Below are 18,503 nucleotides of genomic sequence, written 5' to 3' on the forward strand. Positions count from 1 at the left end.
AAAGGACCCATTTGGATTATTAATATAAGTTTCACTGATGAATCAGTTCTGATAAAAACCTTCTTTCCATCATCTTCTTGAATTCTACTCTCATGAGGAACCCTCTGCAAGCCGCCTGTGTGCGTGTGATGAGCTCTGACAGCTTTTCATCTCTCATTTCTTCAAGACCACCCAGGAGACCAGCTTTGAAGAACACCTTTAATGAATAAAGTGAATGAGAAAAGTTCTTCTTCCAATATCATCAGCTTCTATTTTATGAAGTGATTACATAATTCCCTACCTTTGTGTGTCCAAGTTTGTACTGAGTGTGGTCAATATCTATGGAACCCAACAGTTTTTCACAAGCCTTCTTGCTGTCAATAAATGCGCCCTCTGGAATCGCACTTGCATTGAGCACTTTGTACCTTAAATAAATTATGTAAAAACATAGTTTTGTGGTAATAACACCAGGTTTACTTAAATTATTTAAAATATGAATTTGATAAATGGAAAGCTCATACAAATATTATCTTACATATTTATGAGAAAGAAGTCCTGTGTATGAGTTTGCTTTCTCTCACTTCGTCAGTGCATATCCTAGTTTTTCCATGAGTCATAAAACAATTATGCTAACTCTTAACTATAAAGGTATAATATACATTTCTATTCTTGTAATGTAACTATGCACTGTGCAATTGTTAAGTTATGGTTTAAGATGTATTTAACTGTTTTGTGCAGTCTTTTTACCTTTGCTTAAAATCACCATAGAGGATCCTGCTTGGGAATCCCTTTCTGCAAATTCTGATGCCTTCTAAGACACCATTACATCTCAACTGATGGATCAGCAGATGATTGTCCATTACACCTAAAGGCAGAGAGTAGAGCTCATATCAGTTCACTTAATGCTCACATGCAACACAGTGATAGTCAAATACTGTACGAATGGGTAGTCATTAAAGAGACACTCTACCTGGAGTCTTTGTCTCATTAGGAATCAGGCAACGTACAAAGTGGGGATGAGTGCTCCTCAGGTTAGTCATCAGCTTGCCCAGATTTTCCTGTAGTATTAGTGATATACGTGTATTTAAAATATTGCAGATATTTTAGTCAATGCCTCACAAATTTGATGCAACAATTAACTCTGAAGACGTATTGTCCTGTATGTGTACCAAAAGGCTATTTGTACAGGAGAAATATAAAGGTATGTGTACTACTCACTCTGAACAAAGCGGACACCGTCTGGAAAGACCCACCCTTCTTCTTCTTTCCACTCTTTCCACCAGCAGCAGCTGCTTCTATAATTTGAACATAGCAAAACAAATCCATCATCAGGCACTTGCTCAAGAGTGCACACTTTGCATATTTTTCTTTATGTCTTTTTACATATGTTACTGCAAAATATTTACCAGCCTCTGCAGCAGTTGCTGTGTAAAGCATGGACAATACTTTAAGGGATGCCTTCTGATACAGTTGGATAACAGAGTCATTCAATGGATCCTTGTTCTTCTCCAGCCAGCCAGTGATGTTGTAATCCACAGTACCAGCATAATGCACCAGAGAGAAGTGAGCTTCAGCCTTTCCTTTACCTGGCTTAGGTTTCTCAAAGTTCTTACACTTGCCCAGATGTTGGTCATAGAGCTTGTTCTTGAAGGATGTGTCTGTAGACTTGGGGAACATGCACTCCTCTTCAAGGATGGAGAAAATACCCATGGGCTGAGAAGTATAAAGATTTCTATGAGTCTTTAGTGTATTTGTTCATTATATATAGAAATCCACAAGTTGTTCACATAGACACCCACCTTTTCAATAAGCTCAATACAGGCAGCCAGATCCATGCCGAAGTCAATGAATTCCCAGTCAATGCCTTCCTTCTTGTATTCCTCTTGTTCCAAGACAAACATGTGGTGGTTGAAGAACTGTTGCAGTTTTTCATTGGTGAAGTTGATACACAGCTGTTCTAAGGTGTTGAACTAAAACATAACACAGATTTTCTGTGATTAGATATTTATTGTGATCAGAGTGCCAGCATGGTTTAAAACATCATCCACCAAAAGATCTGAAACTTACATCAAAAATCTCAAACCCTGCAATATCCAAGACACCGATGTAGTATTGCCTGGCTTGTTTGGTGTCCAGCTGTTGGTTGATGCGGATCACCATCCATAAGAAGAGCTTTTCATAAATAGACTTGGAGAGCGCACCAATGGAATTATAGACCTTTTGGGGAAAAGATTAAATTGGTCAGCTTCAAGTAGTATAGTGTGCCGTACATTGTTTGTTTTCTGCATGTTTAAAAGATCCAAATATTTTTGTTAGTCATATACAAAGAAGGAAATGTTAAGGAGATTGCTTGCGGAGAGGCGGTGGTGTGAGCTCCTAAAGCTATACCCCGTTTTTCTTGAAAAAGTCCTCCACACCTATTGCTAGAAAATACCAGGTGCAGAATGGGCTAAGTAGTTCAATTTTTTACTTTTTGTTTTATTATATGGCACATAGTAAGATATTACCTGCCATGTTTATACATAAATAAGGCTCTTTTTCTCTCTGGGAGTTCAGCTGCAATCTTTGCAAGAAGATCTGCATGTAGGGGTTGGTTTTAGGGATGAATGCTTTTCTTCTTCATTCTCAGGCTGGAGTATTTTAAACAGCATGAATTTTATGGTCCTAATTCCAGTTCCAAAATCAGTAAGGCAAGAAAAAAGAGTGTCTTCCAAAACAAAGTCACTATACACCTTCCCAAGACAATAACTGTACAACAAGTACTCTTAATGTGAAGTAAATAGGTGAAATATCCTGTCTATTCAGGTAGTTTGTATTGGACTTTATTCCTGTCTCCGGTGTGTCGATTAGATAATGCATAGAAGTGGCGGAGTGATCAGCAAAATGGCCAATTTGCAGCTATTCTAACCAGTTCTGCCGGCCTGTTTCGTAATCCTACCATAATCCTGTGATCTTCATACTGTCCAAATTCAGAAAACATGATCAGATTACCAAGGTCCACAACAGAGCAGGCTGAAAGAAGAGCCCATAATCACGCACCAAACTAGAGGCCTAATAGGCACCCTCAGCATGGTGGCAAGGGTGGAGAGCGGCAAGATCGGGACACCAGACAATGATTCTCGCAGTGAGTGAAGCCAGAGAAGCCCCTTTCCTGTAATAGAATAAGGTGCAGATGGCCCGCATCCCTCTCCCCATCACAACGTGAGGGGCTGAGCACTGAAACCTGAGCAGAGTCCGTGGCAGGCGGGGTGGGCAGGCTGAGCCCTCCCATGGAAGAGACGTAAAACACTCTGAAGTTACGACAGTTAGATGTGGACAGGGCTGGTGAGGACAGATGTAATATAGAACAGAGCAAATGCCAATGCTGAGACTGACTGTTATCCTATTTACTGACCAGTTTCATGAAAATGAAACATGAAAATCTGCTTTAGAAATTGCACCTAAGTAGTAAATAAACTTTTCAATCTTCATTTATTTTTTCAAAGAACGACAAAATTTGTTGTGCATCACAATACAAAATGAACATAGATATTACAATATGGCAATATATATACAATCCTTGAAATGTTCACAAATTTCCTTCTCAACATTTATCCCATACACTTGGCCAATTTAGCATTCATTTCACATTCATCCAAACATCCATCCTACATACAAAGATCCCTTGTCACATTTATATGCATACTGAACAGTTAAAGCAACGGAAAAAACAACACTGATTTGTGTTCATCAACCCTTTTCTCAAATTAATTATTTTCCAATCTACAATATTATCTTCTGAGTGACCAGGGACCAGGTCGGTTGACGCGTTTCGAACCCCAACTGTTTATGGGTTCTCCTCAGGACCAACAACTTTCTTCAGTTATCCAGCAAATGGTAATGATCCATGTATACCACACTCCATACGTCGTGCACAGAAGTTACTTCTTAGCACTTAGCGAACGGGTCCAGGTTTGAAACGACAGCCGTGGGTCCGCGTGGTCCACGGTTGTCCCTGTTATGTGCACCAGTTTCTGTGTTATATTAGTTGTCTACCGCCTTTGTATCTGTTCCACAACCAAGCTTCCAAGTGCCCTCGACTCCCTGTATGAATACTTTAAACGTTTTCTCTAACTTGCTCGCAGCAGCCGCTGCACGCATTCTGGGTCTTCCTTGCCGTCTCGAGTATTCAGAGACTTTTAATTGCGTCGCGGCTGCATTTCCTTCCTTCCCTGCCGTTCGCTGCAATTCTCTTGTTGGTCTCGCCAGCGAGACTTATTGTCAGCGTGATGCCTCCCTAGGGAGGCAGACCGGGGCACGTGCAGATTCTGGTGTTTGAACGCGCTCCTCTCCGGAAGACGTGCTGCGCGTGAATTACAGTTAAGTGGTCCTCTCCGGGAGACTTGCTATCATTTAGCGGCATGGGGCGCCTGTCGGCATGCTTGTCGTAATTACTTTCTTTGTTCTGCTCGGGAGCAGGCGTCTTACTGGCGCCACGCGTTCAATAGGCATAAAAGAGGCTTGTTGTGTGTGCTGTTCTTTTCGCCTGCTCCATATTGTTGTTTTTAAATGGGTAAAGCAAATAAAATGCCCTACCGACTAAAGCTGTTGCTTGTTATTCCACTTCCCTGCATTACAGATCTTTTTCACACTCACCTAGTTTCGGCTGACCATACGTCACCCAGCATTAATTAGGACTACTCACTGTCCTCCTTCCTTCTTCATAACCCTGAGCCATAGTTCTACGTCACTGTCTCTAGCTGCCCAGGGTTTCACATGCCGGCTAGTTGTCTTTCCTTTTGTTAATATATTGATGGCAAAGAGGAAACTACTCCTATATCTCGGAGCATGAACACCTATAAAGACACTCCTCCAATCTAATGCAACAAATAAAAACTCCCTGATGCTCCCGCTGCTTTTGCCTCAGCCGAGCTGCACACCTGACAGCAAACAGAGGTGAGTATACCAGATGCACGTTGAGTGAGTGATTTTACAGTTTTGTAGTGGCCATATGGGTGTGTGTTGTTACTCCAATAAACTAACAAATGCTACAAAGCACTGATGATTAAATACTGTGTTAAGTTGTGGAAGCACGTTATCTGACCACACTGCTCGCTAGAGAAAATTAGGTGTTTCTATGTTTTCTCACTCTGTATCAAGCGCTGCTAGCCAGTGAAGTCGAGTTGCGCAGTTCGCTAGTAAAGAGCACTGATTGTTTTCACTTTTCCCTTCATGTATTTTCTGAGACTTTATTTTAACTGGACTGCAATCGTTGCTATTTGAAACATATGATTGACGTCGTCAGTGGCATGAAAGTGAAATGATGGCATGTATTTGCAGATGTGGTGGTGTGACAAACGTACTCTTTTGCTAACAAGCACTGGTGTTTTTATTTTTCTGAATGAGGTTTGGGCTGCCAGGGAAGGAATATGTGACATTTTTCCGCATGCATTTACAACGCGGTTGTTATAACGACCGCACTGTTACCACGCATACCATTACCCCGCAAGTCATCACAACGACTTGCTCGGGATGGTATGGTGGTTACAACGCAGTCGTTGTAACAGCTTCGTTGTAATTACATGCATTGCAAAAGATTTGTGGTAAGTGCTGTTTACCTGCAGGGAAGTAATCATTTACTACGACTATATCAATCAAACGAGTGAGGGTGCCCTCTTCACCCCCCGGGAAGATGATTTGTTTAAAACACTGATGGATGGCAGAGTTTAATTTCTTGACAGTGTCAGCACTTTCAACTTTCCAGCACCTTTTTTTTTTTTTAAACTAGCAAATGCGATTGATGTGCCCAAAATGATGCTCCCTCTTTCCCGGCCCCACAAAATGCTTTCTGTGGCCATTGAGATTGAAAGTGCCCGTACTATGCGCTCTCGTATGGCTACTTCACCAAGACACTAAGGCCTTGGTCACAGAGGGGGTTCAGGGCAGTACAGGTGCGGGGAGGGAGGAAGGATGAGGGGTTTACATTACAGAACCTCCAGGGACCTGTCCTACACTCTGTACTGTAAATGCCCCATCTGCCCTTCTTGAGGCACTGTCCCCTTAATGAAATCTCATGCAAATGTTCAGATATGTTGTTTATTACGTTTGCAAATGGTGACAGTTGCTGGCAGGGCCAGTACTGATTATTGTTGAATGATTGATTAGTATGCATTAAGATTGGCATTTAGATTGGCATATATTCATTCCCTAAATTAAAACTTAAATAAAGGCTGTCACTCGCTACCTTGAGGCATCTTTTTTAAACATTTAATGTTGAGTTAGTATTGTCAATCTGGTTTTAAAACTACAATGAAGATGTAGCAAAGTAAGAATATCGGTCCAAGGTGTGTTACTGGATAGTGTAGGTGCAAAGCTGGCTCAGTGAAGAGGGGTTAGACTTCAATAACTTACAGGATACCAGTGAGTTTTTTAAAATCTACAAAGCCCACTTGATGCTCAACAAAAATAATCCATATAAAGCCAACTGTATTCTTTTAGCAAATGGAAGTGCGAGCCCAAGATAGCGGGCCATAGTATTCCAGGTGATCATTAATGTGTTGGTCTATTGGCAAAAAGGCTAAGTGCTCACTACTGAAGGTGTAATCTGCATGTAACAGGTATCCATGTTATAATCTGCATCCTATTATAACCTGGTAAGACACGGGTTGGAATCCTGTAACAACTGACTCAATTGGTCATCTTTATGAAGTCAATAGTGTTGGTACTCTGCAGTTTTGTGGTAAGAGCATCTTTTCCTAAAGCAGAAAAAGTCAATTCATTTTTGATCAGCATGGTTTAATTGGCTATTTTTATTGTTATTGATTGTATTAAGTCTATGGCTGCATGGATGAATACTTATAAGGTCCAAAAGGCGAGACCAATTGCATTGCAAATGCTTGTTACTAATAGAATACAAGACAAGAAAAGTCCAAGGGTGGGTGAAGGGTTTACCATCTCCAGGAAAACTTAACTATGGGTGATTCTTCATCCCTACAGAGGGGTCGGGAAATTGCTGAATCATATTTAGTCAGCTTTCACAACACCTGTCCAGTATGGCCACTCCATGAAGACCCCCTTACAGGTCTGAGTTATTTGCATGCATTTTCTTACTGCACACTGGAGTCAGGACTAATGTTGTAGTTTAAAAGTCAGTCGTTTCAGCGTTTTCCCTTTCAAGCTTAGGACATTACCACCATGAACACACACACATAGGGATACCAGGAGCACCCCTCTAGCAAGGATTGTAGCCCTCATTGGTACAACACCTTTGGAAGGGGCCCTATGATGAAGTATGCCATCGTTGGTGTGGGTGAGGGGTTTTGATCTGTAAGTAGAACATCACATCCATATCTGAATAAACAGGATATTCTCTCTTCCAAAAACACCAGCACAAACTATGGAGCTTTATATTAGCTACTTCAATACAAGCAATGATAAAGCAACTCTACCCAAGTCATTATTTCCTAATGCGTCTGTTTTACCAGTAAAGCGCCCTTTAGAAATAGGTATTTTACTGCTGCAGCTCGGATAGCAAAATAACACTATTACTAAACAGTCACAGAATGAGGCAAAAGAGACACCACTGTGTCCAGAGTGCTGCCTGCTGAAATGGAGAAGAAGAATGCTGATGCTTTGAACTTGAAGTCGAAGCAGTACTTTATGACTAAAATTTGCAAGCATAATTAAAAGTTAATAAGGGAACAGCACAGAAATGCACATATGAATCTGCAATCAATCTATCAGATAAAAGAGTAGACCCGCCTAAAGTGGGCAGATATGTGGCACCGACAGTTGACAGACAAAGCAGAGCCGTTGGTTCTTGTGCTGTTAGATCTGTATGCCACATTCGATTCAGTATCTTACACTATTCTATTTGCCGTCTACAGGAGAGTAGAATTAGAGGAAGGCGCTCAATTGGTGTTTATATTACCTGGAAGGTAGGTCTTAGGCAATCTACCTACCTTATTTGTGTCAGAGTACTAGACACAACACCAAGGCATTCCTTAGGGGTCAGCATTAACCCCAGTGCATTTCAACATCTAAGTACATCTGTTGGTTAAGTTGGGAAATGTTTTGGCCTTTGCTGCATAAATTATGCAGATACTACCCAACTTATCATTACTATGGAAAGATCGAGCTGTGCCCCCTTTGAGTTCCCCCAACTGAGTAAAGCTGCGGTGTCAGATTGGCTACTATGTAAGATTGTGATGTTCAACTCAGAAAACAAGCATTTTCAATGCAATAGGTCTCGCATTAATTAAGTTTGAGCTATTGGCATTGTTAAATATTGCAACACCAACTGCAACAAAAGTCTATAAATTGTAGGCCAAAAAAATGTGTATTTATTTTTGAAGCAATGGTGGCATGCTGCGCTTTAGATGATTATGTTTAAAAGTAAAGTGCGCCATACTTTTGCTACTATAGTTATTTGTGGATGCGTTAACAATTGATGTGTGCACTGATGGCTGGTGGTGTGTGTGCCTGTGGAAATTGTGCACTAATGGCTTTTGGTGTGTGTGCCTTGTGGAAGTGTGCACTGCCGGCTGGTGGTGTGTTTGCCTGGTGAAAGCGTGCACTGATGGCTGGTGGTGTGTGCCTGGTGAAAGCGTGCACTGGTGGTGTGTGTGTGCCTGGTGAAAGCGTGCACTGACGGCTGGTGGTAGGTATGTGCCTGGTGAAATCGTGCACTGACGGCTGGTGGTGTGTGCCTGGTGAAAGCGTGCACTGACGTCTGGTGGTGTGTGTGTGCTTGGTGAAAACATGCACTGACATCTGGTGGTGTGTGCCTGGTGGAAGCCTGCACTGAAGGCTGATGGTGTTTGTGCCCGGTGAAAGCGTGCACTGACGGCTGGTGGTGTTTGTGTCCGGTGAAAGCGTGCACTGACGACTGATGGTGTCTGTGTCTGGTGAAAGTGTGCACTGATGGTGTGGTTGTTTGAGTGGTTGTGCGTGTGGTTGTATGTGTGGTTGTATGTGTGGTTGTGGTTGTGTGTGTGTGTGGTTTTGTGTTTGGTTATGTGTGTGTGTGTGGTTGTGGTTGTGTGTGGTTGTGTGTGTGGTTGTGTGTTTGGTTGTGTGTGGTTGTGTGTGTGGTTGCATGTGTGTGCTTGTGATTGTGTGTATGGTTGTGGTTGTGTGTGTGGTTGTGTGGTTGGTTGTGTGTGGTTGTGTGTGTAGTTCGTGTGTGGTTGTGATTGTGTTTGTGTTTGTGGTTGTGTGTGTGTGTGTGTGGTTGTGTGTGGCTGTGTGTGTGTGTGTGTGTGTGAGTGGGTGTGTGGGAGTGTGTGTGGTTGTGTGTGGTTGTGTGGTTTGGTGTGGTTGTGTGTGTGTGTGTGGTTGTGTGTGTGTGGTTCTGTGTGTGTGGTTGTGGTTGTGTGTGGTTGGGTGGTTGGTTGTGTGTGGTTGTGTGTGTTTGTGTGTGTGGTTGTGCTTGTGGTTGTGTGGGTGTGGTTTTGGGTGTGGTAGTGTGTGTGGTTGTATGTGTGGTTGTGTGTGTGTGGTTGTATGTTTGGTTGTATGTGTGGTTGTGGCTGTGTGTGTGGTTGTGGTTGTGTGTGTGTGTGGTTGCGGTGTCCCTGAGTGGTGTGGTGGTCTCCCTGAGTGATGTGGTGGTGTCCCTGAGTGATGTGGTGGTGTCCCTAAGTGATGTGGTGGTGCCCCTGGGTGGTGCCCCTGAGTGATGTGGTGGTGTCCCTGAGTGATGTGGTGGTACCCCTGAGTGATGTAGGGGTGTTCCTGAGTGATGTGGTGGTGCCCCTGAGTGATGTGGTGGTATTGCTGAACGCTTCCTCCTGGTCACGTGACTGCATGCAAGCCGCTTTCTGAGCAAGTTGTCATGGCAACTGATCATTTCTATTACTGCAACGTGTTCTGTTTTACATTATGCCCCTGTCACTTGCTTGGAAATTTCCAGCTTAAATATGAATTTATGAGGAGAAAGCTCAAAATCTTCTGCAGGAGGGGAGGGGGGAAATAGAGTGGGGGAGAATGGGGGCAGAGATAATGAAACTTTGAGGAGGGGGCAGAACTTATGGCGACTTTAGGTAGTGCTGGGGAGGGGGGGCGGAGTTGCACTGTTTCAAAGGCCCTATGCGCATGGGTTTACGCGGCTCCTGGCTTTATGACCTTCAGAGCTCCTGTATGGCTGCATTTTAGTAATGCACCTCGTTTTCAGTCTTTCCTTTTAAACATCATGGTTTTCCATTTGGTGTTAGCCAATTGGTACTATTCAGCTAAAACAAGACTACACGTCCCAGTATGCACTACTGTAGTTACGGAAAGCCTAAGACTGGAAATGATGGAGTCCTGATATCAGTTGCCCCAATGAACAAATGGCACCAGGGCCTCGAGGCAAGTCATCCAAACGTTTTGGGTTGCTGTAACCATATTTTTCACTGGCTTCTTTATTTCAGTGCTCTTTACATTGTCAACGGTGGTCTATGTAGTGATAGGTGAATGTGCTTCGCCTTGATTCATATTGTTTTTCCCCTCTGTCTCTGGACCGAGCTTTCATGGTATGGGTGGGATGGTGCCTGCCGTTGGGTTGAAAAGGGGAATCGAGAGAGAAAGAAGAGATGGCGAGTCAGAGTGAAGGGGAGAGAAAGAGGTGAATTAAGGGGGAGAGGATGAGACAAATGGAAGACAGACTGCAGCAAAAAAGACGGTAAAGAAGAGAGAGGTGCAGCTATGGAGGCCGTGGCATCCCGGGAGGTATATACGTTCGAGTATTTAATAAAAAGCGAGTGAGGGAAGGGGCAAGTGAAGCAAGGAAGAGAAGAACGTGAGAAGTGGTGAACAAAGGGACAGCGGAAAGAGAGGCAGAGGAAAGAGGAAAAGCAGAAAGCAAGGGGTTGATATTTAGGGAAGACAGAAAGAGAGCGATTGGAGGGGCGAGCAAGACAGAGGCAGAGCGAGCCAGCAATGCAGAGGGGGCTGGGGAGGGGCGGCTGGGGAGGGCCTAGACACGGTGGGGGAGGAGGGGGCAGGAGATGCAAGACACGGCCAGACCAACGCGAGAGCAGGGAAAGACACTGTATAGGGAGAGAAGGGCATTCCTTTGAAGTTTGATGCGGCGGGCGGGGTGAGGCAGCTTTGAAGTGGGGGGCAGGGATAAGGACACTTTGAGGAGGGGCAGAACTTATGGCGACTTTAGGTAGTGCTGGGAAGGGGGACTGGGGTGCACTGTTTCAAAGCCCCTATGGGCATGGGTTTACGCTGCTCCTGGCGGTATGACCTTCAGAGCTCCAGTATGACTGCATTTTAGTAATGCACCTCGTTTTCAGTCTTTCCTTTTAAACATCATGGTTTTCCATTTGGTGTTATCCAATTGGTACTGTTCAGCTTAACCAAGACTACGCGTCCCAGCATGCACCACTGTAGTTACGGAAAGCCTAAGACTGGAAATGATGGAGTCCTGATACCAGTTTCCCCAATGAACAAATGGCACCAGGGCCCCAAGGCAAGTAATCCGAACGTTTTGGGTTGCTGTAACCATATTTTTCACTCGCTTATTTATTTCAGTGCTCTTTACATTGTCACCGGTGGTCTATGTAGTGATAGGTGAATGTGCTTCGCCTTGATTCTCATTGTTTTTTCCCCTCTGTCTCTGGACCGAGCTTTCGTGGTATGGTTGGGATAGTGCGTGCCGTTGGGTTGAAAAGGGGAATCGATAGAGAAAGAAGAGATGGCGAGTCAGAGTGAAGGGGAGAGAAAGACGTGAAGTAAGGGGGAGAGGGTGAGACAAATGGAAGACAGACTGCAGCAAAAAAGACGGCAAAGAAGAGAGAGGTGCAGCTATGGAGGCCATGGCATCCCGGGAGGTATTTAAGTTCGAGTATTTAATAAAAAGCGAGTGAGGTAAGGGGCAAGTGAAGCAAGGAAGAGAAGAACGTGAGAAGTGGTGAACAAAGGGACAGCGGAAAGAGAGGCAGAGGAAAAGCAGAAAGCAAGGGGGGCATATTTAGGGAAGACAGAAAGAGAGCGATTGGAGGGGCGAGCAAGACAGAGGCAAAGTGAGCCAGCGATGCGGAGGGGGCTGGGGAGGGACGGCTGGGGAGGGCCTAGACACAGTGTGGGAGGAGGGGGCTGGAGACGCGAAACGTGGCCAGACCAACGCGAGAGCAGGGAAAGACACTGTATAGGGAGAGAAAGGCATTCCTTTGAAGTCTGATGCGGCGGGCGGGGAGCGGTAGCCTTTGAAGTATGATGGGGGGGAGCGGCAGCTTTGAAGTCTGATGCGAGGTACAGACAAATGGTGGTTTTTGACGTGGCTGGTTTGTGCACACGCCTGTTTCACATGAACTGTGGCTAATCTGCAATTTTGGTAGAGTTTTGGGACCGCTTACTGGAATTCTCGACAAACATGCATTGCTAAAGCAATGCTTTAGGTCGAGACCTAAAAACAGAGGTGCTTTCTTATCCCTTGTCCACTGGACTTCTGCCTTCTGCCCTCCTTCTGTCTTATCCGTCTCTGCCTTAACTGTAAAAAACTTGGGGGTATACCTCGAGTTGGAATTCTCGTAAGAAGGGAAGTTCAAACATGTTGCCTCTACTTGCTTCTTCCTTCTGAAGGTCCTCATGATAATATTGCCCTTTCTCTAAAAAAACATGAATTTTGTGTTGATCCATCTACCAAACAATAAGTCATTAGGAAAATGGGAGGGGTGTAAAGAAGTAGTGTCAGTACCGGGAATCAAATGGCAAAATACATTTGGTAGTTCATTTTTATTTTTTTCTATTTTTTTAAATGTTTCATTTGCAGTTTAGAAATGTTCAGAAAGCTTGTTAATATGATGGTTTTATTTCATTGTACTTTCTTAAATAAAAGGTCCCCTTTAATTCCATTGCATCAACTAACATATGTTCCCATATTCATAGGAATGACAAGATCCGCTGGAGAACGGTTGATTCACTCGAAAATGTTTGCTGTTTAAAGAAACCAAAAAACCTGGGTGAAAGTTTAACCCCTTCCATGCTGGGCCGATTTTCCTCGTGTGCTAGGCTTTTAAACAATCAATGACTTTATGACGGCCCCCAGCCGTCATCAGCACACGAGCACTGTAATGCATGACGGATGGGGGCCGTCATCAGCATGGAAGGGGTTAAAAAGAAGTTGAAGAATTACTGGGGCAATAGGTCCCGTAATTACTGATCCCGCTGGTAATTCCTCATGTCTATGGGAACCCGCAAAGTGCCGCTAGACATTCCCGGTATGTCTGCCTTCCCCCAAGAGTTACCAGGACTTCTGGTATTAATACATTCACTGAGGTGAAGTTACCGGGCCTCACAAAGGAGACCTTGTAGTGAGTGCAACGGAGGAGTCCTGTAGTTTCACAACAGAATGCAGACCAGAATGGTGAGTTGAGGATTTTTGGCTAAGTTCGGTTGAAAGCTCCAAGTATAGATATTAATAGGTACATTGTGTCCATGGGTCAACTCAGATTCTTTTCTTGCAATTCACTGAATTGTCCAACAGTAGGAAAAGTAGCGGGGGTAAAACATTCTATGTAAGTTGGATTTTTGAGGCGGACCAATGACCATTATTTTTAATATGACAATGGCACATCTGCTTTTCGTCACATTACATTTTAGTTAAGTAATAAATGAAAGCTTAATTTACACCAGCCCTTAAGCAGCCATATTTTAGAAGTCGGCACATTTTTTGTAGCACCAGCGTACACATGGGAAGGTGGGACATTTTGATATTTGTGAAAATGCGTTGTGAAAATACGTTGTGTTTGCTGACTTCACAAGTGACAGAAAACACAGTGACTTAGGGGCATATCAGCAAGGAGCGGCGATGAATAACACAAAGCGCGCTTAGTGCTTTGTTATTCATCGTCGTCTATCTCTGGAATTTATCTCCCTGGTAGCGCATTATCAACAACGCGTTGCTCCAGGGCGATAAAAATTCCAGAGATAGTGGGAGAAATCGCCGTTTTGCAGGGAACATCGCTGGTTTTCCAGCGATGTTCCCTGCAAAAGGGTGATAATCTTGCTGATATGACCCTGTGGTTGTAGCAGCATAATACACCCCCTATGTTAGGGATGGGTAAGTCAGGATTTTAGCAGATGTTAGTTTTTGGAGAAAACAGCAGTGCACATTGCGATATTTACAAGGCTGTACTGCCCAGTGAGGCCCACTTTGCATCTCATTAGAGATGCAAAGGGAGGCGTCGGGGAAAAAGGGTACTAACATGCGATTATGCATGATATCACCCTCTTGTAAATAGGGCAATAGTTTTATCTCTGCTTTTTTGACTTTTAAAGCCAAAAAAGCGGAGATAAAGCCCTTGTTAATATGCCCCTAAGTCATTAATTTAAAATATGTATGAAACACAGTATAAGATAAATTGCACACAGTCATAAAACGTGCAAAAATATTTCCTTTATATGTTTTAGTGTTTTCAAAAGTTACATTTTTAGTAATGCGCTGATTATAACTAGTGCAAACATTTTTTTAGGGTTCGTTTTAAAGGACACATCCTAGATTTGTATTTCTTTCAGGTAGCAGACACCCTAGAGAGAATGCTTGTTCCTTCTAACTCCCCTTCCTCCTACTTCACGCTAAAGAAATCCCTTCTTCTCCCCTTTCAACCTGAAGCAACTCAGCCGTTCAGGAATACTTGTTTTTTAAAATAAAAAGTATGGGAACTGTTTTGATCAAATTGTTAAATCTTGGGAATATCTTTTTCCTACTCCATACCGACTTCGACCTCTGGGATGCAGCCTCTTCACTTTTGCCCCAGCCGTCCTCTTTGGCCACAATTCGCATCCGTGAATCCGTGATAGGCAAGATGTATTTCAGTATTTTCCTCACTAACAAAAGGTTCGATTGAGTTATTTGGCAGGGTGCTAACTTTGCCCCAACTTAATGTTCTGGGTCAATGTTGGAATGCTTACTGCTAACTGAAGGTACACAGGTAGCTAAATGGATCTTAGACCTGAGTATAAATAATGACAAGCTAAAGTGGGATTCCATTTACCAAGGAGTACACAGAGTGTTCATTGCCTCCAAGTGCATTTACGAGGCCAGTGATGATATCCACATTTCTTACAAATCAAGTGTCTGCTTTAGATTCCAGCAGAAAGGAAACATTGCTCATAAGTTACTGGTGTGTCTTTGGTGAATAGATTTTGACTAAAATGTTTCATATACAGTTCAGAAATATTAGAACAATTGCTATTTGGAGAGAAAGTTCCCACATAACCATTTTTAAGGATCACTGAGAGAACTGTTCTGCACATGGGAACTAAAGAGACTATCTGTTGGTACTCTACATGGTTAAAGATACTTTTTCTATTTTGAATTGCATTTGTTCACTATCTTATTACACTTCAGTGTAAGAATTGATAATTAATAAAAGTGGTTCTGAGTTGCCTTCACTTACATTTTTTGTAAGTTTGCCATAGTGCAACTGTTGTTCAGAAAGAAGTTCATTTTATTGATTCCAATATGTCAAGTGTATATTGAAAATGCAAAATAAAGGTTGAAAAGGTACCTGATTAACAGTCTGCCCCTTAGTGACATATTCATTGCCAACCTTCACTCTTGGGTAGCACAGTGATTTCAGTAAGTCAGCTGAGTTCAGACCCATCAAATAAGAAATCTTGTCAGCAACTGCAGGTAGAAATGAGAGGTGGGAGTGTGTTACCGTCTTTTGTTTCATCATCTAATTTTACAATTCGTGTAAACACTTTACCTTGTAAACATTAGCATGTTGTCCATCACAATGCAACATGTTATCTATTAGAGTGTAACTGAATTTCAGCCACGCATTGCCTCCCATTCTAGGGGTCTTACAATCTCATTACTTTCCTATGCCCATTTACAGTTAACAGGATTCTGTAATATGAATTTGTCAGTAATCATTACCTTGTAAAAGTCAAGCGAGTGACTGATTAGTCTTGTTAGGTGTTCTTCTTTAATGTCTCCACAGACATGAAAGTGTTGCAATTAAGAAGTAGTAAGAAGTAGTATAAATACTGAATCATCCTTACACTAACTAGTATACAGTGCTCTCTTACTTTTAAAGTTAAGGCAATATAATATCCAGCTCACATACAAAGAATCAATCTCTATTTACACACCATTGACAGATATCAGTGCATGGTTAGACTATTCCTATCTGAAACAGAACAGAATGCAGCACGATGTTGTGTGAAATGTCCCAGTCGTCACAGCCATGGCACCATTAAAAATTATCAGAAGACTCCTGCTTATGTCCCACAAATGTTTGAGGGCCAGTAAGATGTGGCAATTGTAGTTGCTAAAAAACAACCCCATATATAACATTTAGCAACATATATTTTTTATGGACCTGCATCAGAGGCTGTGGCTGTTTGTCAGACTCTCCACTTACGTGCAGAAAGCCTCACACAACACGTCTAGTCTGTTTCTTATCTTCATGCACAGCACCCAACTTCCTCAGGAACAGGACAACCTACAACTAGCATGCTTTGAACCATGAACCTCAAGGCACCTGTGATGCAAAGAAAGAATCTCCTATTGTCCTTGTCTGTACTACAAATCACGATGTAAAGTAGACATACCAAGGAGCTACTTTTGCAATAGTCAAAAAAGTGTTTTAGGTAGGGGCGGGTGTAACCTGTGTAGCGTAATCACACAGAATTGTCTAAGAATTCTGCAAGATTACATGGAATGGCGTTAATTGCTATTTCTGGGGGGTAAAAATGCAGTGGACGCAAGGGGGCATATTTGTGCAAAGAAATAGCACCAAATGCAACAGAACATCAATAGCGAGCGTGAGGAGCCGCTCGTGCTTGCCAAATGTGCTCATGGGGTAGGATTTTCCCCTAAGTTACTCCCAGTATGTACCTCAATTTTCTTAGCTCAAAATTGACATGACACTGCATCCTGCAGTAATAAATATTGCTTAATGCATGAGAACACCAATGGTGAGTGCAGGCAGCCACTCATACTCACTAAATGTGCTCTCGCAGTTAGGATTTCCCCCCCAAATTATGCAAGCAGGCGTAATTGTGTAATTATCTATAATCTGCTTCAAAGAGTAATGTGGAAATACCAAAATGACTCCAGTGCAATTGAAACTTCACCCAGGCCTAGTTTTAGGCTTTGCAAGGAGTATATGATGCCCTAAATATATACCAATGCAATATAATACAATATATATTTGTTTGAAACAAGCAAGAAGTTGAAATGTTATAGTTTTAAAATCCTCTACTGTTTTATGGAGTTTTCACATATTATTTTCTTTCTTTGTACATTAAAGTAATATTGTGTCTGTTTGTCCAAATGTCTTTATATCCTGTCTCTTCTTATAAAACCTTTTTCTCTTACATCGTAAATCACTCTGCTTTCTGCCACTGTAACGTTCTGTCTTCAAACCCATCTCAACTTGGTTTTTTTCATATATTCTATAGGCAGGTTCTAGTTTTAAACACTGGGCGACAAAGTTGCACATTAATTACTGATGATTTTCTCTTTGATGAAGTGCACTGCATGCCCTACCATCTGTGCCGTCGGGCTCGGCCTGCTCCTCACGCTGCTTCTGCTTGAACTTCATGTTTCCGTGGTGAATGACTGCTCCCGTCAGCTTGTAGATGGCAATCTTCTCATCTTGGTTGAACCCGAGGATATCAATGGCACTCTGTGATGAAACAAGGGGGAGGATGTTATGAATGATACTATTTAGTTAGGGACATAGCCATGTATTGGTTTGTAGTCCTTATTTATATTAATTTTACTTAACAACGCGAGGTGAGCTGCGGTTATTGTAACTCACATCAGTAGCCAGCAGCTCCTCTTCGTCATCAATGCTCTTCACCGCAATTTCACCCTGGCTGATGGTTGGGAAGTCATATGGGTTAGTGGTAATGAGGAGCATTTCTGTTTAGGAGAAAGAATATGTGGAGTCAAATGTTACAGTAGGTCCTTGCACATGATACACCAATGGCTATCTAGGTGCAAAGTGCTTGAATTCCCTTCTGACTAAATGTTATGGGTATCTAAAAATCTAACATTTTACAGTTTAATTTATAGATATTTTAACACCTTTATTTACCGACACCATCAAGTGTTTTCATTTGAAAACAATTTTGATGATGCATATGTCAAAATAATCTAAGTCAGTCATTAAAATTCAAGCATCCTTGCAATTTAAACAGCTTTATGATTTGAATACTAAATATTTGGCTATGGTATTTCTTCAGGATAATTAATGGCATAACATGGGAGGAAGATTTTCTACTCATGAGATTAGATGTCTGCAGCCTCTACACATCTATCCCTCATGATTTAGGGATAGAGGCTTGTTGTCATTCCTGCGAGCAAGTTCTCTGTCTCAATTATTCCACACTGAAGCCATCCTGGACATGATCAAGTTCTGTCTTGACAACACTTTCTTCATTTTTGACAACAAACACTATCGACAAATCCTGGGCACTCTGATGCGGAGTTGTTTCGCCCCCAACTAGGCTTGTCTTTACATGGGCTGGGGGGAGGAGCAAACCATGAGTGACACCCGTCTCTGTGATGAACATGTAGAGCTCTGGGCTTGCTACAT

The 18,503-nt window shown here is 42.6% G+C and overlaps 1 protein-coding gene across 1 annotated transcript in view; it reads right to left on the reverse strand.

The window, feature by feature from the left end:
* The window catches only part of LOC147684411 (myosin-4-like), a 50,601-nt gene that overhangs the window by 17,169 nt on the left and 14,929 nt on the right, over positions 1-18,503 (reverse strand). Inside the window, exons 10-20 of the mRNA XM_086940336.1 lie at positions 17,724-17,827; positions 17,450-17,588; positions 15,459-15,577; positions 2,047-2,196; positions 1,779-1,949; positions 1,386-1,692; positions 1,198-1,274; positions 950-1,037; positions 727-844; positions 281-404; positions 60-196 (exon numbers count right to left, since the gene is read on the reverse strand). Of these exons, the coding sequence (XP_086796462.1) occupies positions 60-196; positions 281-404; positions 727-844; positions 950-1,037; positions 1,198-1,274; positions 1,386-1,692; positions 1,779-1,949; positions 2,047-2,196; positions 15,459-15,577; positions 17,450-17,588; positions 17,724-17,827 (1,534 nt within the window). The remainder of the gene's footprint in view (positions 1-59; positions 197-280; positions 405-726; positions 845-949; positions 1,038-1,197; positions 1,275-1,385; positions 1,693-1,778; positions 1,950-2,046; positions 2,197-15,458; positions 15,578-17,449; positions 17,589-17,723; positions 17,828-18,503) is intronic.

This window comes from Lissotriton vulgaris, chromosome 10 (genome assembly GCF_964263255.1).
Source record: "Lissotriton vulgaris chromosome 10, aLisVul1.2, whole genome shotgun sequence".
Taxonomy (NCBI): domain Eukaryota; kingdom Metazoa; phylum Chordata; class Amphibia; order Caudata; family Salamandridae; genus Lissotriton; species Lissotriton vulgaris.